This window comes from Pteronotus mesoamericanus, unplaced genomic scaffold (genome assembly GCF_021234165.1).
Source record: "Pteronotus mesoamericanus isolate MK-2021 breed Mesoamerican mustached bat unplaced genomic scaffold, CSHL_Meso_final contig_124, whole genome shotgun sequence".
NCBI lineage: Eukaryota > Metazoa > Chordata > Mammalia > Chiroptera > Mormoopidae > Pteronotus > Pteronotus mesoamericanus.
Window position 1 is genome coordinate 4,181,154 of NW_026555051.1, and position 27,378 is coordinate 4,208,531.

General features: G+C 43.4%; 1 protein-coding gene across 2 annotated transcripts in view; it reads left to right on the plus strand.

Annotated features, from left to right (window-relative positions):
- MOB3B (MOB kinase activator 3B) overlaps positions 1-27,085 on the plus strand; it is a 179,994-nt gene extending 152,909 nt beyond the window's left edge. Inside the window, exon 4 of one of the 2 annotated variants that reach the window (XM_054588081.1) lies at positions 22,049-27,085. In XM_054588081.1, coding sequence (XP_054444056.1) covers positions 22,049-22,078 — 30 coding nt within the window. In that variant the 3' untranslated portion in view covers positions 22,079-27,085. Of the gene's footprint in view, positions 1-3,372; positions 3,429-22,048 lie in introns of those variants that run through there. The other variant, XM_054588071.1, reaches the window with a different exon arrangement.
- The last annotated feature ends 293 nt before the right edge of the window (positions 27,086-27,378 follow it).

The following is a 27,378-nucleotide window of genomic DNA, read 5'->3' on the forward strand; positions in this document are numbered from 1 at the left end:
TCTACTAGTTCTAAGAGATTTCAAAAGGGTTATGTGAAATGGGCTTCCATGACAAATAACTATGGAAAATTGTCAGTTAATAAAGGTATTCCAGTTTCTTGAATATGCTGTAGGCACCATAACCCTCCACACAAGGCTTGTAGGTATATTTGCTCAGAAAATCGTTTCTCTTCAGAGCACTTTGTGTGTCTAAGTTTTTGAAACACCCTTTGGGAACTACTGACCACTCAGACTTATACAATCTACTTTCTATATTTTAAAGTCAGTCCTCTTGTGGCTGCTGTAGGTCTGCTAAGCATTTATTGAAAACCTACTATATGTCAGATATTGTGCTGACTGCCAGAGTGACAGACAAATAAAATCTACCTCAATTTTTTAAAAGATTTTTAAAATGTATTTATTTTTTTACGAGAATAAGAGAGGGAAAAAGGGAGGGAGAAAGAGAGGGAGAGAAACATCAATGTGTGGTTGCGTCTCACGTGCCTCCTGCTGGGGACCTGGCCTGCAACCCAGGCATGTGCCCTACACTGGGAATCAAACCAGCGACCCTTTGCTTCGCAGACCAGCACTCAATCCGCTGAGCCACACCAGCCAGCGCTATCTCCGTTTTTTAAGGTGTTCAGTTTTAAACAATCATAACCTTTGACCCATCAGTTAGAGCTGCACTGTCCAATACAGTAGCTACTAACCACTTTTGACTACTTAAATTCAAATTAATTAAAATTTAATAAAAATTAGTTTCTTAATCTCCTTAGCCACATTTCAAGTATCCAATAGCCACCTGTGGCTAGTGGCTCCTGTAGTGGATAGATAGTGAACATTTCCACCATCACAGGACAATCACTTGGACAGCACTGACTGAGAGGCTGTATCTGCAAGAGTTACTTCCTAAAATACACTGTTAATACCTTCTTCCACCCTGCATGGCTGCCAGATGTGTTTGCAATTGTCCCCATGATGCCTCAATGAGGCATTGCCATTTAGTTCTTTAAGCTCTTAGGATGATCTATTTCTTTTTGCTAGGCCCGTTTTCTCCCAGTTTACAGATGAAGAACAGACTTGAAACCATCTATCTGTTCAATGTTTCTCCCTGGGCCTCCTGTCAGAATCCCCATTTCAGGGAGGAGCTCAATACCTCAGGCATGCTGTTGGCCTCTGGGGCACCAAATCCTAATCACACTTTACTGTGTCTGCAGTGTTGGAAATTGCTGCAGAATGTCAATCACAGCAGGAACTAATTCATCTTCCTGAACATTTACATGAAAATATGAATAGTCAGTATGGCTTGGTGCCCATATATAAATAAGCCTGCCAAATCTTGGCTGCTATGTGTGGTCTTGATTAGTTCAAATTTCCCAGCCAGATAAAAGTAGATTCTTCAGTTCCAAAAGATGTCAAATGAGTATTAACTTGGGTATTGAATGTGGGAAGGTTTTACTTTCTGCACCCACCTGTCCCACCATAACAAAAGCCTGAGAATAAGGTTATAGATAGTCCCTAATCTAGGGGCTTGTGTAATCACTTATGTGGTCTTAAGGCTATCTCTTCCCATGGAATAATATTATACATAGAGATCAGTTATACAAGCCCCCAACCCCAGTTCATTGTACTAGAACTGTGTATTAATCAGTAGTAGTTTCAAAATTAGTGCTAATAGATTCTTATTGCATTGTGTCTGAGTGTAACTGAACCAATAAAGAAAAATAAATGCATACAGGTAGGTCTGGATGAAGAAAGAGAAATTTAGACTACTCCAAAGGGAACTCCACAGAGTTCCTTGAATGGGCAATGTCCTCTCACCTCCAGACCACAGGATGTTCCAGTCCCCCCACCTCGATGTCCTCCTCCCACTCTTCCTGAAAATCTCAGCTTAATCATCCCTTCTGCAGTGACAACCTCATTCTACGCCATGTCAGGTTTCTGCCGACAGCTCCCAGAGTTCCCTGATGCCAAAGAAGACAACTAAGATGGGAGCCACAGTATCTTTAAGGAATGATGTCAGAAATGATAAACCATTATTTCCTCCATTTTCTATTAATTAGACATGAATCTCTAAATCCATTCTACTCTTAAGGGGGGTGGGATTAAGCTCTATCTCTTGAAGAGAGGAATATCAAAGAATTTTCGGTCATGTCTTTAAACCACCACACAGACAAAAAAAATGTATAAAAATATTTAACTGGTAATGTTTTATTAGCAGCAACAAAACAACAGCAGGTGTTAGACCTTGGTCCAACAACCTCAGTTCTTGAGTTCTGGCTAAGAAAAGAATTCAGAGCCAAGACTCAATTATAAGGGAAAATTTATTTAGAAAGTCACAAAGATGGAAGAAGTAAGCCATAGAAGAAATGAGCTCAGGAAACGAGTTACAGAAAGGCTTGGAGTGGGGAGTGGTGATACAGGGATTGAGCAAAAAAGGAGAAAAAGGGAAAAAATGTATGGACAGGAACAACAGTGTGGTGATTGCTGGGGGCCGGTGGGTGGGAGGGAAGTGGAGGAAGTTATATGGGGGATAAATGGTGATGGATGGACACTTGACTTGGGGTGGTGAACGCACAACACAGTACACAGATGATTTGTTGTGGAACTGTGTACCCAAAACCTGTATTATTTTGTTAACCAATGTCACCCCGATAAATTCAATAAAAAGGATTAAAAAAAGAAAAGGGCCCTTGGAACTTGAGGGAGAGAGGATGGAGGAGAGAGAGAGATAAATGCTCCATGAGAGATGAAAGAGGAAAGAAAAGTTCAGACATGCACGCTGCGCTGGGTCCCCCACCCGAGGACTTTTATCTGAAGGTCTCAGGGAAGGATCCCAATAGAATATTCCTCAGCTTTTCAGGTGTGTCTCCTCATGGTCATGGTCTCCACTCTTGGTCATGCCAGAGCAGGGCGTCCTTAGTCAATGTGGCTGGTCCTATGGCAGCCACGACATCACTTAGTCCGGCTCTGCTGCTTCTCTGGACCTGGTGCTGAAACCCAGCTGAGGCCTAGTTGTCACCTCCAGGGGTTGCTGTTTCAGGGAGTGGTTGTGCAAGGGCTTGTAGTTGTGCCCGTCGCTAGGCCCTCGGGGCCCTCTGCCCTGGTGACCTCTGCGTCTGGCCCACCACTGCTGTTCTGCTCACGCCTGTCTTAACTACCTGCTGCAGTTCGTTTGTGATTCCCGGCATTTCCCTGTCTTCTCATTTCCCACATCCTACAGCTCAGGTCAGCCCCCTCCAAAGTACTCATTGCTCCCAAAACCACCTGCCTCAAAGAAAACTCCTGCCGCCTCAGTGTGCTCACTTCCTCTTCCCCTTCCTAGCCAAGCTCCCCGAAGAAGGCCACCTACTATAATTGTTCCCACTTTCTTACTTCCCTTCCGATTCACAGGAACTCGGCCTCAGTGACTCTGGGAACCTGCTCTTTCTCCTGAAGTAGTACTACCCTGCAGCTCTCGGCACCTACTTTTGAAACAGGAATATAATTCACTAATAATTCTTGTTATGAATAAGTTTTAAAATCATTGTGCTGTACCAGAGAAACAAGACACAAAGAGTACATACTATTTAATCCCATTTATCTCAAATTCTAGAAGAGTCTAAATGAATTCACAGTGTCAGAAAGCATATCCGTGTTGCCTGGGACCACTGGTGGGGGAAGGGAGTGGGCTACAAAGGGGCAGGAGGGAATTTTCAGAAATGTTTCCTGTCCTAATTGTAGTGGTGTCATGGGAACATGTATCTGTCAAAACTCATCGAACTGTACATTTGAAGAGAAAATATACCTTGATAAACTTCATCTTAAAAGTATTCCTGGTAAAAGCATTCAACTTACTTTACAAACAACCTCCGTATTAGCAAGACTAATGTTTTCCCAGGCCTTTGTGGAAAGCTTTTGTCTTCCTGCTTCCTGGGTGGTTAAGGAGACAAACTGAAAAGGAAAGTAGCAACGTGTCTCTATGGTTCAATTAGAATACCTTCATTTTCAATAGGTTATAACAAAAGTAATTCAAGCCACAGGGACAGGAGGCTCTCCCTCCCCTCTGGCAATCAGTTATGAATGGTTGTAAATCAATCTGCCACATCACCTGAGGAGATTTCAGAAATTATCTAGGTTCTCTGGCCTCTTCCCAGACCTGTGAGATCAGAATCTCCAACGGTGGGGCCCAAGCACAGCCAAATGCTGTGGGACGCCTCAGGAGAGTCCCAGTGAGACTGAGGGAAGTGCTTCTCAAATTTTTCCTGCACAAGGGCACCTGGGGAGCTTGTGAAGGACACAGATGCATGGGCTCTACTATTGGAAATTCTGATTCAGCAGATCTAGAATGGGGCTCATGAAATCTGCATTGTTAATAAGCTCCCAGGTACTTCTGATGCAGGTGGTGCAGGCATCACACTTTGAAACTAATGTCAGCTATTCCCAAATCTTTAAGAAGAAGTGGAGTTTAACAAAATTTGTGACGGTATCTAGCCCCACTACTTTTATTTGCTTAAGCCCCGGCTTACTTCCTCCCACCCCAGCCTACCTGAGAATCAACCTTACACCCAGGACCTTGTCTAGACCATAATGGTGTCTTTGTCACCCCCTGCTGGCAGTAATCATCACCGTACTCCAGAAGCCCATTCCCACCCCGACCCCAGGCCTCACCTGTGTTTGAGTCCCCATCACACCAACCTTAAAGCTGCTGGGACCCAGTGCTCCAGGCACTTGGCTCAGTGTGAGGGATGCAGGGACTGGCCTGTGTTGACCTTGATGTTAGCCTTCCTATCAATACAGTGATATGAATGGTCTTAATTCTCTCACTGGTAAAATGAGAGGCCAGAGCCAAGATTAGTGCTCCTTAGCCACAGCTTCTGTGAACATTCTGGGTGAAGCTCGAGCCCAGTTTTGGGACTGCACGTTCTTCCACCAAAGCTATGCCATTTTTCTCATCAATGGCTTTTAAGTAGAATTACGTCAAAGAAATGGTTTCTTCTCCTGAAGTCAGTTGTAAATCCTCTGGATTATGGAAGGTTTAGATTTCTGTTCAGTCCTGGCACATTGTGGAATGACAGATGTCACTGCCTTTCTTTTTATTTATGCATTTCTATTGTATACTTACTTTAGAACAGAAGTTTATTGTAGAAAATTATGTTTTATTAAAGTATTTCAGCACAGAAGAACTTTAAATAGTCTGTAATAACTATATACTTCTTAAATTTGATATGTCCAGCCTCTGAAGATATAATAGGGATAGTTTTTAAGTAGAGCTATGGGCTGCTGCTGGACCATAGACTATAGATGCTGTAGGCATTTTGTTTATGTATTACCTCATTTAATCCGCACACAATTCTATGGGACAAATACTGGTTTTTACTTTAGAGAAGAAGAAAATCAGATAAGGAATTAAGTAACTTGTCCAATGTCATACAGCTCTGTGAAGGCAAGAGTGGAACACATGCAGTCTAACTCCAAAACCGAGTTTAGTCTGACTTGGACTCTGCTGAGAAAATTCATTTGAGGTGAATTTTTGCTCAGGGACATGCTAACTCACATGGGTCCTGATGACCTACCTCAGCTGGGTGATCCCCAAGGTTCTGTCCCCCTCTCAACAGCATCTGGTTGGGAGGCCATGTCAAGTCACATCAACAATCTGTGCCCCTGGAATGTGCGTTTTTGAATAACTCAAATGAGTTCACCGTGTGTAGGAGCTCGTGCTAAGTGCTGGGGCAACTGAAAAGACATGACCCTTGCCTTGAGAAGGTTCATATCTGTAGATCAGAAGACCCAAACTCAAAGCCTACAGAAGCCAGGAGGATAGCAAATTGAGTTCGCAAGTAGGTAGTGAGAAAGAGAAAACTGAGGGAGCAACCACCGTGCAACTCCAGGTAATGGTTTCACTGGCAAGTGGAGACCCGGGGTTTCCAAATCAGAAGAAACTAGAGTTCTAACATTTCAGGTGAACTCTCCAGAATGATAAAGGGTGGCAACTGATTAGAGCAGTTGGTGTATTTTATTTTTAAATCTACAAACATACCAAACTCTTTCTAAGAGCACTATTTCCCTAAGGGCCATCATTTGCACTCCTGTCTTCCAGAGCGCCCGTGGTGGGCAGCAGAGGGTCTGGCCCGTTACAACCTGGCAACACATCCACAGTGTCTGGGCTTAAATTCTATTTGTAGACTTTGTCCTCATCTCGAAAGCCCAGAACATCCAAACACAGGAAGTGAGGCATCGGTGCATGTGTATGTGTTGGGGGTGCACAAGGTCTATGTGAAGCAGAAAGACAGTGGTCATTTGACTGAGTGGACGACAGCCTCACAGCCTGCTGCTCTGCGTTCCATCACCAGTGCTGGTCTGCAGTCACTAAATTGCTGCAGGCACCAAGAGACACAGAGCACATCTGTTCTTTTGTCACTGGTTTCACTTGACACAACCAGTGTCATCGTCAGTTGGCATTTAGATTGTTGACCCTGTTGCTGCCAGGCCTGGACCGTAAGTGGCTGTTGTCATTGTATATGCTCTCTGCAAACAGTAGAGCCTTCAGAAACCCGCCACACGCCGCCTCTGCCCCGGGGAGCTGGCACCAAGCACCAGAGCACTCCCTGGGCAACTCAGGGATCGTATCTGCCTCACCGGTGCAAACCATTGGCAAATGGACAGGAGTCAAATAAGATATTTGCCCACATCCAGCATGGGCTGGCTTTAGTTTTACAACCCGATGACTGAAGAGGAAGACTTTCATTCAGGTTGGCAGTCCCCCCATCTCTAAATTTCATTTATAATATAAGGTTTCTTTTGCGGTTTCCTCTTTTTTTTCAGAACATGCACTTACCCTGGTGGTGACAACAGCCTTTGAACATGTACTGCAGAGGGATCTTAATAGGCGCTCACAGGGTGTGGGTTCTGTCTCTGGTGTCACTGGTATAGATGTTAGAGTTGTAAGAGGTTCTCAGACATCATTACTTTTTATTTGGGTTTCTGCCGCTTGCTGGTATAAGGGTGGTTGATACTTTGCATTCATAGAGAGAGGTTATTCTAAATGGAAGAATTCTTGTAAACCTTTTCTTTCCAATATTGATAGTAATAGCAGAGGGAATGGAATTAATTGGACAAGAATATTTTCTGAAAAGCACATGCATGAACCCACACACACACGGGCACAAGCACACGCATTAATGCTTGTTTTTTCCTGATCATGCCATACAGTTTCTAAACCCCTTCTCTGAGGGCTTTTTCCATTTGGTTAATGGAATTATATGTAAAATTCTTCCTTGAATTTTTTGAAATCATTTTTTTTTCCAAAATTGATACCTACGGGCCATTTTAAAATTTTTTCTTCAGTTTTACTTTAAATTGTGATAAACTACCCATAACATAAAATTTGCCATCTTAACTGTCTTTCAGTGTACAGTTCAGTGGGATTAAGCATACTCACTATTTACCTCCAAAACTCTTTATCTTTATAAATACAATTTTAATTTTTTTAAATAGTTTTCCTATGTGAGTCAATTCTTTAGGGTATGCAGTTGAGAAAGGGGAACAAAAGTATATAAAGGAAAAAGATGTCTGCTCTTAGTTCTCTTAAACAAAGCCGTGCTGCTACCTGCTGTCAATATACTAGGCAAATTCCCTCTTATACTGAGAGCAAAACACATTGTGACCGCAACAGCACCTAACGATCTCCACTATTGCTAAAAAGTCTAAAATTGCAGCTTCAAAATAAAATATCAAAAGCAAGGGAGGAAGGAGCCCTAACAGGTAAAAGTTGCTTTGGCTATATAAAGTATATACCCTTTATGTAAAATTCATACTGTTTTTGTGGTTCTTTAACTGGGATTCTGAGAATAAGAAACAGGGCTTGCTTGCCTCCTCTGTACTCTGAAAGCCATTAAAGTTTAGTTTTAAGGGATGCAGGCAGGGTTTACTCCTTTCTTGTTTTACACGTGTTTTCTTACTGATGTAGCATCACTGCTCCCCAAAGAAAGGAGAAGTATTGGACTATTTGTGGTCAGGTCAGTTTTGTAAAGGACCCATTTATAACCATAGGGGTTTGAGTCTATAGAGTCACATTGCTCATGGTATCTGCAGGGTGGAGAGCGGGGTTAACAAACTTCTGTCAAGATTCAGATGCTTTGGCTCGGGGGGCCGTCAGTGGTCTCTATCACAACTTCTCAGTTCCACTCCTGAACTGGGCATGCAGCCAAACACAATACATAAACAAATGGATGTGACCGTGTTCCAATGCACGACTTCATTTATGGGGCTTGACATTTGAATGACATACAATATTCACGTGTAATGAAATATTACTCTTCTGATGTTTTTTCAACCATTTAAAAGTGTAAAAATCATTCTTAGCTTATTGGCCATACAAAACAGGTGTGGACTGGACTTTGGTTCATAGCCTATAGTTTCAAGGTCCCGGATATAGAGGAGAAAGAGGATTCCAAGGCACGTGACAAGATCCAAATGACAGGTTTTGGTTCATATTCTCTCTACCAAGTATTAACCGTGTAACCTTGGGTAAGTCACTAACCTCTCCAAGTTTCAGGTTTCTGTAGGAGAAGCATAATGACCACCCCATGGAGATGACAGTCAGTGACAAAGTGGGACCCAAAATGGGAATCAGCCTGTAAAGCTCCGAGAAGGCTCAGTTTCTCTCGAGGAGAGCCTGAGAACATATTTCAATTGGTAGCAGTCAAACTCCTAGCAATAGATCATATTTTATTAAAATGAAAGTTCAGTTTGTTTCATGTCTATTTACTCCGTCAACATAATCCTTTGTTCCTGTCAAAGGAATGAGACCGCTAAGAAACTACAAACTTCCTAAATTACAGGCTCACTGAGGAAGAAAATTCTCCATGTGTTTTCATCAGATACACAATAGAGTTCTTATTAAGTGATGGCAAGCTCTGTCCTGTGGTAAATCTGGCTAGGCTGACTGGTTTCTGTGGAATTCTTTGTTTTCCCGGGGGAGGCAGATTCTTCCTCCAGGGACTCAGGCCCTGAAAGTTCATGGCACACCCGAAATAACAAACCATGTTTCTTCAGGATTTCTTGAATGTCATTAAAAGTTGGATCCATTAAGCTTCTTTTAGAATAAATAAAATCTGTGCCTGAAGCCTAACCTAGTAGAACTCTGCTTCACCAGCCAGTGCCCCCGCAGAAAGGCCAAGTGACAGAAGCAAACGAGAGAACCCTGTACTCCGCCCTCCTCAATCTAGTCTTCAAAGAGCCGGGCAACCTGATAGGTGGGCTCTGGGCCAAGCCAACCCCTGTTACATCGCGCCAAGGGAAGGGGTACATTCAGCCACCCTTCGGTCATCCCCAAACAAGGGGCATAGGAGCACCTTCCAGACACCAGTCCAACTGCACTGACAAGTGCAGGATGTGGGAAGGAGGGAGTCACATCCCTTAGAGCTGTGTGAACATCAAAGGCCTTGGAGGAAGGACATGGGCAGGCCACGTGAGGGAGGAAGAGGAAGGGTAGCTGACAGCCAGAGAGGGCTGAGGCTGTGCCTCGCTGGGTGACAGGCATGTCATATTGAGTGGAAATCAGACTGGATTCACGCACCGACACGGTCAGGCACTACCAGTGCTCCAGTGAGAAGAATGAGAGGTGAGGAGCATGGTAGGTAGATCTGCAGAGTAAGTCAGGATGTTAAAAATCACAGAACAGGGGACTGTGTGTCTTTGGCAAGGAGATCTTGAGAAATGCAGTGGTGATGAAACATTTTGATCCAGGCTCTTGCTTCCTTGATGCGTGGTGAGGTAGCCTGCCTCATGTTCATGAGCCGTCTTCTGTGGTTAAATGAGAAAGCTTCAGAAATGTGCAAATCTGCCATCATAAGAACCTGTGTAAATCAAGAGACTGAATATGTTTACACAAAGTGGCTTATTTTTAATGTTTTCAGGATTTGGGAAAAGAAAAGCAGTGTGATTCATGTATCATCTGAATAAATATTCTCTGTGGGTGGCAGGTCTGTGTGTTTATCTATCCATACAGATGTATACATGTACTCAGGGCGTGCAAATATGTGCACACGTTCACACACACCCCCCTCGGTTGGCGAACACCCTCTGTGTCAGTAATGTGGGCTGCTGTTTAGGAACAGAATTAATCAAATTAATATTGTTTTTTTCCTGTGGAGGGAGGTCTGGCCTGTAATGTTTCTATTTTTATTCCTTTTGGCTTATTTGCCACCCACATTCCTAAAAGAAAGCAGAAAAGACATTTTTAATTCCTGTGTGCTGGTTGGCTCCCATATATACTTGAAGTTGGAGGATTTTTAAAACCATGTTTGTAGTTGGGCTGCCCTGCCTGCCTTACAAACATTCAGAATTTGGGTTGCTGGCAAGAAAAGACCAAAAATGATTCCACCAGCCAAGTCCCTACTCCCGTGGCCACTGACTCAGACTCCCATGTGGGTGTGAATGAAGACCTAGTTAGCATGGGCCTGAGGCCTTGGGACACAGGGGACTCGTTAAGAAGACAGATTTTCAAGTTTCTACCTTGACTACCCTAATTATTAGCTATGTGCCTTTGACCAAGGTACATGAGAGAAATAACGAATGTAAAGCATTGAGCACAGTGCCTGGCACATGGAAAAGGTGCAGAAAGTGATAGATGGGGACACAGTACACTTTTGTTGTTTATTTAAGGCTCTTATACCACTTCCACATCTTGTTTACTCCATTTTTTTGTGACCTGACATTTATTCATTTATTCAGTCTTTTATTCACCAACTTATTTCTGTGGATAAAACCTCATTTCAAAATGTACTTTAAGTGGCTGGTATCAGTCTCCTACCAGCATTCTTCCTCCCAATTCCCATTAAACAGATGCAACTACATTAAGAAAAATAGTTGTAAAAACATGTAGACCCTGTGCTTGTCTCCTGCTCAGGACGCCTGCTCTGGGCTGGAGCTGTATTCTCCTCGCTTCAAAGGCCCTGAGGAAAGGAACAAAGTGCTCTGAGTCCTGGGGGGCAGCAAGACAAAAAAGAAATCTCCAAGGTGAGCTCACGGAGCTCCTGACTCGCAGGATCCAGGGACCAGCTCTGGAGTCCGGTTCATCGGAGGAGATTGAACTGGGTCCATGCTCCTGGGGAAGGTACCGAGTGGCCCTGCTACTGGCGAAGTCAGAATCATCCTTCTCTCTGGGCTTCTGCCCTGGGTGCACTGAGGGCTCCTGAGCGGGTCAGAGGCCCCACCCGTGGAACTACCTGCCTAACCGGGGGAGCTCGCGTTGCGGGGACTGTCCCCTGGAATTGTCAAGGCATTTGAGAAAAGACCAGTGTTACTTCCTCTGATACATGCAGCTGTTTGGATTCTAGAAAGTGAGGAGAGAAAGGCCTCATCGACAGCTCGGGGCCTGAGACACAACACAGGCCTCCATGGGCCCGAGGGCAGGCGGGAGCTGCCCCGCTGTTATCCCCGCCTTCAGGAGTTCCAGCTGGGAGTGGTTGGGGATGTTTTTTATTTGCTTGTTTTTCTTTCTTTTTTTCTCTCTTTTTCTAGTGATTTCCCTGGAGCAAGCAGCCTGCTGTTTTTCCTGGGCTGCCTCCTCAAGGGAGACACTGCCCTTCAGAGCAGAGCTGCACCCCTGCTGAGGGACAGCTGGCTTCCAGGCCACGGCCTCAGTGACTGGCTCTGGGGCCCGAGCCCATTCCCCTTTCTCTGAATCACTGCCTCCCATCCCTGCAGCTTGTGACCCTCACAGGGCACATCCTGTAAGCAGGGCATGAACGGATGAACAGGAGTGTTCTGGGCAGGCAAGGGAATGGAACTCTCCATGCAGAAGAAACAAGAGCAAGGTACCCAAGCAAACAAAGATGCGTGCAAGGCTGGAGAGAGAGGGAGGCAGGCCCTGAAATCCTTGCAGTCACTTGAACTTGCTGTGACTTTTTCTGGTAGGAGACGGAGATGAGTGGGAACAAGTTTTATGCTGCTTTGGATTTTCAGCAGCTCCTTTACAGCCTGCTCTGTTGACACCAGCAGGGACTGGAGAGTGTAGACCTTTGACCTTGGTGTCACAAGGCAGCCTGGTATCACAGGAAACTCTGAGTCCTTCACACTGAAGGATTTGGAGACAACAGCTGATTTTGACCCTTATCTAGTGCTTTAACACAATATCACTTCCTCTTCTGAATCTACAGCTCCTAAACCACACCTGCCCATTCCTGGAATTCTTTGAACACCAGTATGGTCATGCCCCTTCTTCATAGGGTCCTGACGCTTGGAGAAACTTCACTGAATCCCTGCCCCCGTCCACAATCAGAAACTACCACGAACTGACCCACTGACTGTCACATCATCCCTTGCTGATGCCAATTTGCATTTCTTTTGGTTCTCATTGTGAGGGAGGAAAAAAACTTTGCCCTCAAGGTTCTTCTGGGTGGTGTGATAATCAAATAGGCATGAGACAGATTAACAAGAGAAAAAGACCAAATTTGATTACATATATTACGTATATATGAATGGGATCCCCACATACATGAGTCAGAGACCTCACATGCATGAGAGGTTCAGAGACAGAAAGGGAACACGGGTACATATGACATTCTGAGCTGGGGATGAGGTAAGGTACCTTGGGGCTTCAGACGGTCATTGCAGGATGGTAAGTAAACAGTAGTTTGTCCTGCCGTATAGAAAGGTCAGAAGAGGTTATCTCTGATAATCTCTTATTATGGACAAGGCCCATAATTCAAGTTCTTCTAGGAAGTTAAGGGAGGGGCCGAAGTTTCTCTTTAGCCTGAGGCTAAAATTGCCTTTAGATCAAAATGATCCACGTACCACAGAGGCACATCTTGGGGTGACTAGTTCTGACAGTTCCAAAGGGACTTGCTTTTGCTACTGTGTAAGGAAATAGAATTTCTGTTTGATTTCCCTGTGCAAACGTGGCCTCAGGGGTTATGGGTGTGGCAGGGGCTGAGGACCCTGGAGTGGGGAGGGGGTGGGGTAGTTCTGATGAAGCCTTGGCGGAGACGTCGGCAGCACAGTTGTTGGGAATGGAGGAGGGAATGAGGGAGGACTCATGAAAGAAATGGAATTTCATGATAGCCAACCTGTTCAGTCCACACAATTTTGGGGAAGGAGAAAAATTAGCCAATAACAAAAGAAACAAATGGAGAATACAGATACAAATTGGTGGTTCTAAACTCTCTTAAGAAGTGGACTTTATAGGATGAAAGGTACCACAGAAAGCCTCTCTCTGAGCCGGCCACCGCCCCAGAGGGCCTGACCTGCCTGCTGGGGATGAAAGCCTTCCCAATTGCAGGACGTTGGTGTTACCCACCCCCCTCGCCCCAGCCCAACCAGAAATGTCCCTGTACTTCATGCAACATTTCAAAGGGACACTCTGAGTCTGTCTCTATCTGAGTGGAGACCGGTGGCTGATTGAAGGTGAAGCATGGCCAGGCTCCAGCTGGCGGGGGGCGGGGAGCTGGTGCACAGGAGTAACTGAGGGGCTGAAGCTGTGCTGCTCATGGTGGGCAAGGAAGCGCTTTATAAAAAGAGCACCACCTCTGGCTGCCTTTAATGTGGACTCACCATTGTTTTGTGTCTTTTCAGCAACCGTTATATTAATGTATTTTCTTTAAAATGTGTCAAGACGTTCACTTATTGGAGCCTGTGTGTGCATGTATGTGTATGTGCGTGCATGCATTACTTTAGCTGAAATGAAATTTACTTCCCTCTTAAGGCCAAATCTAACATTAAGTTGTGTAGTTTGAACCACCCAGTTTTAAGCCATTGGTTTTTTAATGGTGGCTAATGGGGGGAGGGTCTCATTGACATAAAAGTCATTTTCACAAAGCTCAGCAGTGTCATGCTCCCTACCACACTCTTGCACCTTCCAAACCCACCTTCCACCATGTCTTTATCCAATATTTCTTTCTATCCTTCTCCCCTTCTTGTTTCTCCAAATTAGCAGGAAATTGGTGAATTTAAAAAAAACAAAGGAATAGGCTACAAAATGCTGTTGTAGCACCACTAGCCCTAATATGTGTTAAAACACTAGAAAAGCAAAGAGTTACCCTCACTCTTTTTTTTTATTCCTCCCCCCAGCAGAGAAATGGAAACAGTATGTTTTTTTAATTTTTGTTCTTGAGTCAACCAAATGTGGGTGCAAATCTTTATTCTTTCCCTTGTCGACTATGTGAAGTTGGGCAAGTAACTTCTGTTCTCTGAGCCTCTGTGTCCTCATCTGTAAACCAGAAAAAAAAAACAATGTGTAGTGTGCAGAGTTTTGAGAAAGAAGTACACAAAATAAAGTGCTTCCACCATAGTAAGTACTCAATGCTAGTTTCTCTCCACCTCTCATTTTACTGAGTCTCTAGACCTAATAATTGTTCTCCGTTGGATTTTAGTCAAATTAACACATATTTTTTAAGCATCTGGTATGTGCCAGATCTTTGCACCAGGGTCCAAACAGCAACAAGATACGGGTTAGTCTCTTCAAGAGCAGTCTTGTGCTGGAAACAGGAAATAATGAACTATAGTGAGAAGACCAGGAAAGGAATGCCTAATACTTCTTAGAGATGATGTGGGAGGTAGGAGGGGGTGTTCCTGAGGAGGCAACACTGATCAAGAGCCTTGAAGGATGCTGGAGTTGGGAGAAAGGTGTTCTGGAAAGGGAGGAGCAAATGCAAGTGTTTGTATGGGAATCGCTTGAGTGTAGCAGGAGAGAAGGAGAGTTGGGGAGTGTTGGGATATGAGGCTGGGTAGTGGAGAAGAGTCCAGATCAAGAAGAGCAGTGTATGCTACGGTTGGGACTCATGCTGACAACTGTGGAGACTCATTCAAGTAGGTTAAGGAGAGCTGTTAACGCAAAAAGGATTTTACCTGAAGCGCACTGAACCAACTCTAAGGAACACTTGTTTACACAAAGTACTTCTCTTGTATCAACATGAAGTGCAGAGTTCACAAGCCAGGAGTCTTATCTCTGGTGTTAATTAATTGTGCCACTTTAGTCAAGCCACTTACTTTCTCATGGTCTTTCATGTCTCTGAAATGAACATGTTGGACTAGATAATATCCAAGTGTCCTCCCTCCCATCTTTAACATAGTCTATGATTTCATAATTTTGTCATTGTTTTTTGGAATTTATTTTATAATTTCTAATGTTAACTTGTTAAAATTATGATGTCAGCATGATTTCTGGAACCTAATAAATAGCAGTTATTTTTTCTGTATTTCATGTAAAAATTAGGTTACTATAATGTGTGATGATATGGTGTAATAAACTAAGAGTCAGGAAGTTATTTTTTGGTCTGGGATGGGTCAGAAGTTATTTGTGTGACTTAAAATAAATTATTTTACTCTTCTGGACCACTTCTTCCCTGCCTTCCAATACCAGGTCTAAAAATGGGTAAACTGGGAGACACGAGTAAGATTTGACTCTTAAAGTTCAGGCAACTTGGTTCTACTTCTTGGGATGACTAGAAAGTATCTCTCTTTCAATTTAAAAGTGTCTACATCAGAACAGAAGAGACTTAGTATCTTTTGTAAAAGATATGCTGATTTCATCTACCAGCACCATTCCCCACAAAAACTAAGCAGAAGTCATTTTAACTTCATTTTTAAAATTAAATATGATTTCAACTTAGAGATTTGGTCTGCTTCCCTTTTTATATTTTAAATTACTGGAGCTTATTTTCCTAGAAAAAAAAATTACATGTGCATTAAAGATAGCTAAAAATCCAAAGGCTATATGCAAAGGGCAAAAAAATCAGAACTAGAAAAAGTAATTTCATTCACCCAAAGATAAATTCATTTAGTTTGTACTTTTTCCCAAAATAATTAATCAAACCATATATACTGTTATGTGATGACCAAAACATCCCTCCTCATACACTAAAATGCAACAAAGTGTTAAGGGCCTTCTCAGCTTCAGGCAAAAACAAAATGCTGAAGTCTAACCTGGTGGAAAGCGATGTGATGTGAGTGTGTAAGAAGTGATAGGGAACCCAGGAAGGAGCTAATGAACCCCTTCTGGGAGTTCACGGTTGACTCTGAAGAATGTCAAATTTGCCAGGCATAGGAGAGCAGAAAGCCTGTCCCAGAAGAAACAGCCTATGAGAAACTACTAAAAACTTTGATAGTCTGTGGCCTGTTGGAAACCAAGGAGGACTTTAGTTTCCCTAGTGTGTGTGGTGGGTGGGTGGGGTTCATTCAACAGGAGGTGATGGGTAGGTGGAGGTCCCGGTTATGAACAGGTTTGTCAGCCAGTTTGTGGAGCATAAAATTGCTTCTGATGATAGTGAGGAACCAGGGACTTCACAGAATCAATTGCAACCTTACATTAAAGCAAGTGTTACTGAATGAGGACAACAAAAACCCAGCTTTACTCTTTTAAGGATAGATTTTTTTTTTAATCTGGTGCTTTAAAAAAGTCTTCACATACAAGCCAAATACAGTCCTCATGAACATTTCTCAGAAAGTTTTCGTAATCGCTGCAGACGCCTTTTAAGCACCTTTCGAGTTCTTGAGTGGCGAGCGTTATTAATACACACTACATTCTGATGACGTCCTTAAAGAGCAACCTGGGTAGAAGCTATGTAGGCCACTCTCCTCCAAAGGAAGAAATGTGTTTGGCTCTGTTAGGGCTCGCGGGAGGGCTTTGATGAGGAGGAAAGGTAGGGAACCCTGTATTAGAGAGTTTGGAGTTTATTGGTTTTTCCCGCAGAATCAGTTTCTTCTTAACTAGCTCATTGGCGCCACCCAGTGGGAGTATGCTAGAATACAATCTTGAACGCTTTTGAAGGGTGGCTCCAACTGAGCCTTCCTTACTCAAGTCTCTGATCTGCTATTTCAACCATTCTTTTCCTACAAGAATGTTAGGAGACATCCCAGTAAAGAGTTTTTCTCCTGCATCTTGAGGCTGTGTGGTGTGATGAGGGAAGCACTGGTTCTGGTTCTTTACGGACTAACTCAATAGCTTCGGATAAGTCCCACATTCTCAAACTCTTCCGCCTTCTGCTTTTTTTTTTTTTTTAAGCTTCCATACTTCTAGTATCTATAGTCTTTTAGTGATATAACTGTTTTAATATTTACCACAACACCTGTAATTCAAAGTGACATTAGTCTGGGTAATTTAAAAACATCTCTTCGGCATTGTGAAAATTTAGGGATGACCACAACCATCTATGATTAATGCACACGCAAGTCACTGCATAAGTCAGTATCATCTGAATGCATATTCATGAGGATGTCTCAGATGCCTCAACCACAGTTACATGGTGGAGTGCAAAAAGTGGGCCTCTGCACTCAGACCTGAGCTTAAATCCCACCCCTGCCACCCGCTGGGTGACTGTGTTAAGTTACTCTCCATCTTTGAGCCCATTTCTTCCTTAGTCCAATGGGGATGGCAAATCTTACTTCGCAGGGTTAGGGTAAGGGTTACATGATGTAATTGTGTAGAGCAGTGCCAGGCACAGACTGAGGGATAGCAGACCTCTGTTTGATGGAAGCAACTCTTATTGTTCAGTCTCCACAGCTACCTATTTACCCAGAGAAAACTACTTCTGCTCTGAATCCCAGATTTCTCTTCTTTCAAATGGAATCTTAGTTCCTTCTCCAGAGTTTGACAGATGCAATGACAAAACACACACTCCACCCCCCACCCTTCCCAAGCACCTGGAAGCTCCTAGGTGTTTGACAAATGGTAACGCCTTTCTTCTCCAAAATATTGACCCATTGCAAATAATTACAGAATCAGTAATAAAATCAAAATTGTGTTCATCCCATGATCTTTCCCTCACTCTCTCAAGCAGACAGACAGTCGGACACACACACTCTGCATTCCCACCTTGTTTTTCCCACCTTTATCATCAGTTAACTGAAAAGCACAAGAACCTTTGACAGCTTCAAAAAGGAACAGCAACTTCACTTCAAAATCATCAGCATTTATTTTCGTTCCTCACACCAGGTGCATGGGTCCTTATCTGAACAGCTGTGCGTTCACCTCTCTCCCCACTGCTGCTGTCCCCACCCTGCCCAGGTCCCTCTGCTCAGCCTCAGCCACTGCACATCACCCCAGCTGCTCCTCCCCTCGCTGTGGCCCCCCTCTCTCCAGTCCCTCTCCCCCACCTCAAACGCTCCTTCTCTGCATTTTGGAGTTCTTCTCAGTGGACACGTGATCAGAGAAGTGCTCTCAAGCGCCTAATTCCCAGCACAAGTGATTGCCACCTGGTTTGTGCTGCTGAAGAGATCAGGAAAGAGGATTTATGTGTATTGAGTCCATATATATGTTAATATTTTACTCTTTCTAATCACCTTCTTGGGGAGGTATCGCCATTCTATTTTAGGTGAGGAGACTGAGGGCCCATTGCTTGCCTGGTTAAACAAATTTTTATCGAACATCAATTACCAGGAACTGAGAATATGGCAGCAAATAGCAGACACAGCCCCATCTTCGTGGCACTTACGGGACCTGATGTGGGATGGATTCTGGAGTCAGGAAGGAAACAGATCATGGACGATGTGAAGGGGATGCGAGGAGAGGGTGGAGGAGGGGTGTACGCTGTCTCGGAGGTTAGGGAAGGCACCCTGAAAAAGGGACATTTCAGCCAAGACCCGAGGGCACAGAGAGGTCCCCTGAGAGTAGTAAAGGCAGACGTGGGATCTAAAGGTGGGTGAATTCGGTTCTACTGTGCCTCATGGCCTCAGCATATATATGTCTATGTAATTGTATTTTATTGATAGCTTGTGATCTACAGCTCTTTCTCCAGGATAGATTGTAGTTCCTTGTGAACAGCAACCTTGTCTCCCAGACACCTACTACATAGTACAAATAATAAGCCTAAGTAGATGTTCATTTAATTTTTCAATATATGTATCTATCTGTACTTGCCTATATTTAGTAATATTCTAGAGGTGCAAAAGTACCTAAATTCTTCCGTGTATATTGTTATTTAACCAATGTGTTTTCTAAGAGTCTCTGAGCACCTGGCTACTCCCCTGCTCAAGCTCCTTTATTCAGGCGTTTCCTGTGTTACAGGCGTGGGTGGGTGATCCAGGGTCAGCATGCAGGAGAGGCATCAGTTCTGAAGCAGGTGGGCACGGACACAGCTCATTCATCTAACAGAAACGACATTAAATGTACCCTCCCCAATGCTGCATGGTACAGGGCCCATTCCAGCCTGCTTCCCAGGCCATCCTTGATGAGGAAAGAGGAGCTGCTACCCTATGCCAGGCTCTGTGCAGAGGGTGAGGGATACATGGTGAAAGCACATGTAGTGGTTGAATGAGTGTTTCTTTTTTCTGACACTCACCAGCTCTCAGTGGAGTAGGGCTCACAGATGTGCCCACAGTCCATGCACACACACAGAGTACATTCCAGCACATTGCCTGCAAGACTCCAGGTGGGCACAAGTGGAGGGCGTGGCTAGGTTCGCAGTGGGTTGGGCAGGAGTGCAGGTCTGCCAGGCAGGCGGAAGTCCTCTTGCCTGATCGGGAAAATGAATGGCAATAGCCAAGGCAAGAGGGCAGGATGTGGTAGGAGCAGGCCCCAGGCAAGGGTCTCAGCCTAGGCAGAGGCCCAGATAAAGAGAATGGGAGGCGCATTTAGGGCCTGTAAAAGCCCACAAGAGTCAAGCTGGTGGTAGGTGTTTGAAAGGCAAGGTGCTTAACTGCATGTCAGAACCGTTGGTGTAGTGTTCATTTCCTTTAAGGAATGTCTTCCCTTCTGCTTTTCTTTTAAGTATATTTTATGGATTATGCTACTACAGTTGCCCCATTTTTTTCTCCCCTTTATCCCCCTGCACCCTGCACCTCCTCTCCCACCAGCGTTGCCCCCCGCCCCCGCACTTAGTTCATGTCCGTGGGTCGTTACATATAGGTTTTTGGCTTCTCCATTTCCTATACTCTTCTTAACCTCTCCCTGTCTATTTTGTGCCTACCAATTATGCTTCTTGTTCCCTGGACCTTTTCCCCCATTCACCTCCTCTCCCTCCCCACTGTTAACCCTCCATGTGATCTCCATTTCTGTGATTCTGTTCCTGTTCGAGCTTAGCTTGTTTGATTTTTAGGTTCAGTTGTTGATAGTTGTCAGTTTGTTGTCATTTTACTGTTCACAGTTTTGATCTTCTTTTTCTTAGATAAGTCCCTTTAACATTTCACATAATAAGGACTTGGTGACGATGAACTCCTTTAACGTGACCTTATCTGGGAAGCACTTTGTCTGCCCTTCCATTCTAAATGACAGCTTTTCTGGATAGAGTAATCTTGGATGTAGGTCTTTGCCTTTCATGGCTTGGAAATACTTCTTTCCAGCCCCTTCTTGCTTGCAAGTTTTCTTTTGAGAAATCAGCTGATAGTCTTATGGGCACTCCTTTGTAGGTAACTGTCTCTTTTTCTCTTGCAGCGTTTAAGGTTCTCTCCTTATCTTTAATCTTGGGTAACTCAACTATCATGTGTCTTGGTGTGTTCCTCCTTGGGTCCAATTTCTTTGGGACTCTCTAGGCTTCCTGGACTTCCTGGAAGTCTATTTCCTTAGCCAGAATGGGGAAGTTTTCCTTCATTATTTTTTCAAATAAGTTTTCAATTTCTTGCTCTTCCTCTTCTCCTTCTCGCACCCCTATGATTTAGATCTTGGAATGTTTAAAGTTGTCCCAGAGGTTCCACAGCCTCTCCTCATTTTTTTTAATTCTTGTTTCTTCATTCTGTTCTGGTTGAATGTTTATTTCTTCCTCCTGTTCCAGTTGTTGATTTGAGTCCCCGTTTCCTTCCCTTCATTGTTGGTTCCCTGTATATTTTTCTTTATTTCACTTTGCATAACCTTCCCTTTTTCCTCCATTTTGTGACCATACTCAACCATTTCTGTGAGCATCCTGATTACCAGTGTTTTGAATTCTGCATCTGATAGGTTGGCTATCTCCTTATCGCTTAATTCTGTTTCTGGAGTTTTGATCTGTTCTTTCATTCAGGCCATATTTCTTTGTCTCAGCGCACCTGTTAGTTGTAAGGGTGGAGCCTTAGGTATTCACCAGAGCAGGTGGGGCAAGCCACTTCATTGCGCTGCGGTGCTGCATGTGGGGGAGTCAAAGGGGGAACAATGCTGCTTGCTTTTCTCTTGCTCCACCGTCATTCACTTCCCTTGCTTCCCACAAATGAATTGTGCCCTTTCAGGTGCCGATTTCCAGGTAGATGGGCTTGTGTACGTTCTAGGATCCTGTGGGCCCCTCCAATGGACTCTCCTATGAGACTGGCAGTTTCTCCCACTTCCACAACCCCCCCCAGGTTTTTACAGCCAGAGGTTTCGAGGCTTTGTTTCCCATGCTGGAACCCTGGGTTGCGTGATCTCTCTCGCTCCCCGGTTGTTCCTCCCTGCTTATCCACATGCCAATGTGGGATATCTCAGTCTGCCAGCCACTGCCTTCCCTACCCCAGTCCACCATCTGCCACGTTGTCAAGAGCCCTCACCGCCCCCACTTCCAGATTCCCATCTCTGCCCCTCCTACCAGTCTGGATGAGTGTTTATTTAACTCCTTGGTTTATTTAACAGCTCAATTCTGGCATTTCTCGTTTTTTGTTTTTAAATTAGTTCTTATCCTTCTTTTGGTTGTGCAATGAGGCAACATTTATCTTCCTGCACCTCCATCTTAGCTGGAAGCCCCTCCTGCTTTTCTTATACCATCTTTGATAGAAACTTAGGTAAAGAGAAGTTATTCTCTAAGAAACACAGCAGTCCTAATCCAATGATCCTACTGTCTTCAAGGGATGATTGGTTCTAGTTGGAGAGACAGCTGGAAGTGGTGGGACCTGGGGGAAACTGGAGAGCACAGTCTCCATCTGAAGAGGAGAGCCACTTAACTCCAGCTGCCCAGGGGCTTCAGATCTTGCAATATTTCAGAAAAAGCAAGCAACCAGGGCTTTCGGCAAGTTAGCCATGTTTTTAAACATTGCTTTGATTTGAAAAAAAAACAAACAAAGAAGACATATGCAAGCTCAGCCTTCTTCATGGGCCATGCTTGAAAGCTCTCGTTTAAAGACTCCAGAGGTCACAAGGGTATTGTCAGAATCTCTCAACAGGTCATCTCTGCTGTGACTTTTCCCTAACCATCCTTCTCCCCCTGCTTTCCAGAAAGAAATGACGAGCAGGATGTGTCACTAACGCCCCATATTACCCTTCGAAGAAAGAGGAATGCTGTTTGCTCCTGGAGTCCCAGGTGGGCAGGAGGGAGATCTCACGGGCTGAAACAGTGCACGGACTTCCAGAAGCAGGAGAACTGGAGACATAGGGTGATTCCTGAGAGATGTCCCCCATCCCTTCCTGTGCTCTTAACCCTGAGTGCTGCTAGCCGTGACCTGTGGACCCGGCCGACCACCTCATGAGAGAAGGACCACCCCTGCACTCCTGGCTCTGCAGGAAGCCTCCTGAGTGTGTGGCAGTTCTGCCCGGGACCTGCGCCCAAGCTGTGCTGAAATTCAGGTTGTGAGACCGAGACACTGTTTGTACTTTTCCACCTATCCACCTTGTCCACTGGCCGACTGACTGTTCTGTATGTGTTTTCCAAGTTCTGAGTGCATTTGGATCTCTGCATGCACAGCAAGTTTTTCTACAGCAAGCCTTCCCTTCAGGTCCCTGAGAACTCCCACCCTGATCCTGTGGCCTTACTGTGCTCAGGACTGCAGAGACGGGAGAGACCTGAGGCCCCACCGCAGCACTGGCACCATTTTCCTAATGGGCAGTTTTATCAGGGACACTCCAAGGGACGGCTGGTCTCTGCCCCCAACAGGGTCTACACACTTTAATTACAGGGAAGAGGCTGGTTTCTAGCAAAATGCTACCAAGTTACCAGTTCACCCTGAATGTTTTTTTATAACCACACCATTTCTTGTTTCTTTCATTCAAGATATTTTTCCTGTTTCCCAGGAGAGAAATAAAGGGAGTTCTAAATGACTAAGGATGATCAGCAGAAGCCCTGAGCCAGATTAGTGCAGTGTTTGTTCTTTACTAGGGGGTAGGGAGCCATGGGTGTCTCTGCGTAATACTAAAATTTCAGTGAAAAAATAATTACAATTGGTTATTGGTGCAAGTAGCTCAGACTCTCTGAGCATTGCCTTGTAACCTTCCTAGCTGGCCTTCTGAGCTTTTAAATCCAGCCAATGTTTTCTTCCTCTTCCTCCACACTTTTCCCTCCTCTGCCATATTATATTATGGCATGAAATTACTTTCTGCTGCAATGAATGTGCCACAGTTGCCAAGGTAACCGTGGAGCTGGAGCTCACTTCCTTCTTCCATGCTTCTCAAATTTTGTGCTCCAGTAGACAGAATAATGCATTCTGTGCTACGTCCTACCTGTTGGAAACTCGGTGAGCTTTGCCTGAAGAATTTTGCTCTCTCTGACTCATCCTCAAAGCTGTGGTTGCCCTGAAAACCTGTGACGAGGCAGTTATAATACTTCTGGTGATCATTTGAATATGACAAAATCACAGTTGGTGGAGGGAAGTAGATAAGAACTTACTTGTTCATTTTAATGTAATACCGATTAAAGAATAACTAAACAACTCTGCTTTCATTTCATTACACCTAATGTATTGAAGCCATTGGTGACCAGAAAGCATGAAATCTGCTTGGTCCAAACCAAGAAAGGGCTGTCTGTGTGGGCTCGGTGACATTCTGCATTGACCTAACCCAGCGAGCCAACCCTTGCTTTGCATCTCTTCCAAGTTGTCTCATGGAATCCAAATGCTGCTACCTCTGTCCATATTGCTGTGCTCTCAGCAGGCACTGCCCTCCCCGCTCCTCATTTTTGAGACAAGATAAGCAAAGAATGTTTTTAGCATCATTTTTGGCTGAAAGAATATCTGATTGTCCTAAGGATCCAGAGAAAAAGAAATAAGAGCCCCTGCAATATGCAGTAAGTACAGCACACGGAACGCCGACCGGAGGGACAGAGAGGGGCCGCATGGAGCCCACGCCCCGGGAGGAGCTCGGAAGCGCTGTACTACGGAAACCCGCGGGAGCCCTGTATTAAAAACTGACTGTGTGCCTGCGTTTCAATCAAATAGAATGCTGGACTCGGAAGACATTTGTCACATTCTTTCTAATGTTATTTCTATTAATTGTTTGTGCATATGAAATTTTCATTCAACTTAAAAATCCAAACATTTTTTCAACTTCTTGGAACAGATTCCTCCCGGTTATATTGCTAATTGTACTAATCAGCTCCTCTAGGATAAGTTCTGGCACACTACTCTCATTTTTTAATTACAGAGTATTTTTATTCCCACAGACCTTGTTTGGCAAATCCTAAAGAAAATCATTACAGGAGGGTTTTTGGTTTAATCTCCTTGGCCCAACTACATCATTAGTGCATCTCATTATAAATGGAAGACCTGAGCTCCAGGCAGCCCTCAGGCACCGAAAGTTCTCTGGGTCCAAGGCTGACCCCTCGCTTCTTCCTCTAAACCTGGCTGGCTCTCCTTCATTTTCCACTACTTTTTTAGTTGAATTATACGTGTAGCTCCTATTATTTCTTTCTGAGAAATTTCAAAAAGGAGAGATTACAGTGGACATTGGTATACCCTTCACTTACATGCATCTAGTCGTTAACATTCCTTTAATTACTAACATTTCCATATCTTCTATCTCTGTAAATATACATTCATATTGATGAACCATTTCAAACATCATAAAACTTTCAAATATTTTTATCAATTGTCCCCAAAATGTTTATGGATTTGTTTTCAATCCAGGATCCAATTAAGAACCACATATTGCCATTTAGTTGTCATTCTCTTTAGTTAATGGATTAGAGTTCGTGTGTGTGTGTGTGTGTGTGTGTGTGTGTGTGTGTGTTTTATTTCCTTCATGACACTGTCTTAAAAAGTTAGTTCTGGTTTGTTTGCAGACTGTCCCACCATCTGGAATTTTTTTTTTCTTTTTCTTCCCTCATTATTAGATTCAGGATAAACTTTTTTTTTTTTTAGCAAGACTGTTACATATGTGATGTTGTCTGGAAGCATATCAGTTGTCTCATGACATCAAGCGCAGTTTAGGTGTTATCTGTCAGATTCACTCGTTATAATGTTCCATAATTCATTATGAAACTCTGAAACTCCGTGCACATACGTTTTGTAGAATGTGAGGCCATGCACATGTGCATTCCTTTCTCACTATTCTCAGAGAGAACCAGGTTCTCCAAAAGATTGCAACCGCTGAAGTTAGAAGATATAGCAGTGATGACAGATTCATTTCTTTCCACTTAACAGAGGTGAAGGGAAGCCAGAATGTTCCCTGTGCAGGCAATACACAAATATTCTGGCTAATGGGGAGTTGTATGGTCTCTGTAACCAGAGCTGAAATATATACATAATGTCCTTTTCTCCCACCCACTATGACCCCTCATGCAGACCCATGTTTATTTTAGAGAGCATTCATTTTCATTGAAAAGCATGCATTTTGTGCCCAGCAGCACAAAATTGGGATGGTATAGATATTACACAGGGAGAAAGTACATACACAGTTATGAAGTATATATGTGGTATGAAAATTTCATAGGGATAGGGAATGATTTTGATTAAATGTCTAAAAATGTTTCTTAGGAGGATAATGATGAAAAGAAAGTCAGTTGGGAAATACTCATGTAGAGTCATTTTCTGCTTCCAGGGTGGTTAATTTTCTCTTCCTAGGGTGTTCTCTCATTTCTTAGGGTCAGGATGAATGAGAGCAAATTTGAGAGATTTATTAATCCACTCCTTCTACCCTCCCAGACTGTATCAGTAACATTCCAGGTGGAAAACCAATTCTGCTCTTAAAGATCATCAGGCATAGAAATTCTACAGTGTCCTTTTGTGTAACATGCTGAACACTTTACACCATCTGAAATTCTTCCATTCAACCTAAGCCAAACTATCGTCTTTGTGTTTCAGCTCACCTTTTTAGAATCCCATATTTAAAAAGGACCCAAAGACTATGTAGTATAAGTAAAAATATAATAAATGAGAGCTTTATTTGCATACCCATTAAATATTTTAAGACCAATACCAATTGCCCTTCAGCCTTTTTCCCTTTAACATTCTCCAATTGACAAAATTCCCTTGGAAGTCTTGTTGCCCCCATACTAACCTTTCTGTAGCTCAACCTTAAACCTTGTCAAACCTCTCCATGTCACTGTGCATTAGGATGTGACTAGAAGTGAACATGGAGAAAATTATTGCAAGTTTTCTACAAACTATACTGTGTCTTTGCTAAATCCCGTCTTGACTTTTATACATTCATAAATGTTTTGTTATATTTTCCCACATTAAATTCATATCTATATTATATTCAACCATTTTGCTTCATCTTGACTTTCCTTCCTACTTTTAACAGTTCTCATAAGATCACACTGCGTTGTTTGCTTTAAATGCCTCTTTAATTAGCAGAGTATTAAGAGACTTGGATAGAGTTCTTCTCAGCTTTTTGTGGTGATTTATGCCAATTCATCATCCTGCTCATGGACAGAAGCACAGCACTTCCTGTGGTCTCTAACCTTTCATCGCAGCCACAGCCCTTGGGCATCACACTGTGAGAAAAGAAATATAGGAAAACCTAGCCACATTGTAGAGAAATATGTACAAAGGCAAAGTCTTAAAAAGAGTCAGGTGTGTCACTTGAATAACACTGTTGTTATTGGTTCTTGGATAATTTTGGTCCTTGATGAAGTAGGTGATTCTCTCTTAGAATTAGCCAAACAAAGTGTGTTTTGGAAATAATAAATTTTTCCTGCTTTAAAAAGTATATCAACAACAACAACAAAACAAACCCTTTTTATAACAGGCTGTTGTCCTCTGGGCAGTTATTAATTCTGGGTAAGAAGTTTTCAATGAGTAAATAAGAATTTTTGTAACTTTTAGAGGAAAGAGTCCAGTTCTAGTCTGACAATTAAGCTGTTTTACTAGCTTTTAGTGTTCTAATTTCAAAGCTTTCTGGTATCTTTTCTAACTGCATCAGAAAAACATGATCATCATATTTTAGATCCATTTGTGATTAAATTAAGAGTTTGACTATAAGAACATACTAACACAATTAAATCAATTAGAAAAGCAAGATGAAACTAAAGGATATTTATGAAATTGATTCTGTATGAGTTTAAGAATCCAAATATCACAAATAAAGGACACATAACCATTATCTCTTCTGTCTTTTTCTGTTGTGTGCTCAATTTATTTCTTCATCTTGCAGTGGTCCTGGAACAGCAAAAACTGATACGAGCGAAAGAAACTCACTTCCTGTTCTGGCCAAGTGTTTCAGTTGGTTGGAGTGTGGTCCCTTAAACCAAGAGGTTGCGGGTTCGATCCCCAGGTGGGGTACATACAGAAGGCAACTAATCGATGTTTCTCTTTCATAACAATCTCTCTCTCTCTCTCTCTCTCTTTTTCTCTCTTTCTCTCTCCTTCTCCTTTCTCTCTCAAATCAATTAAGAA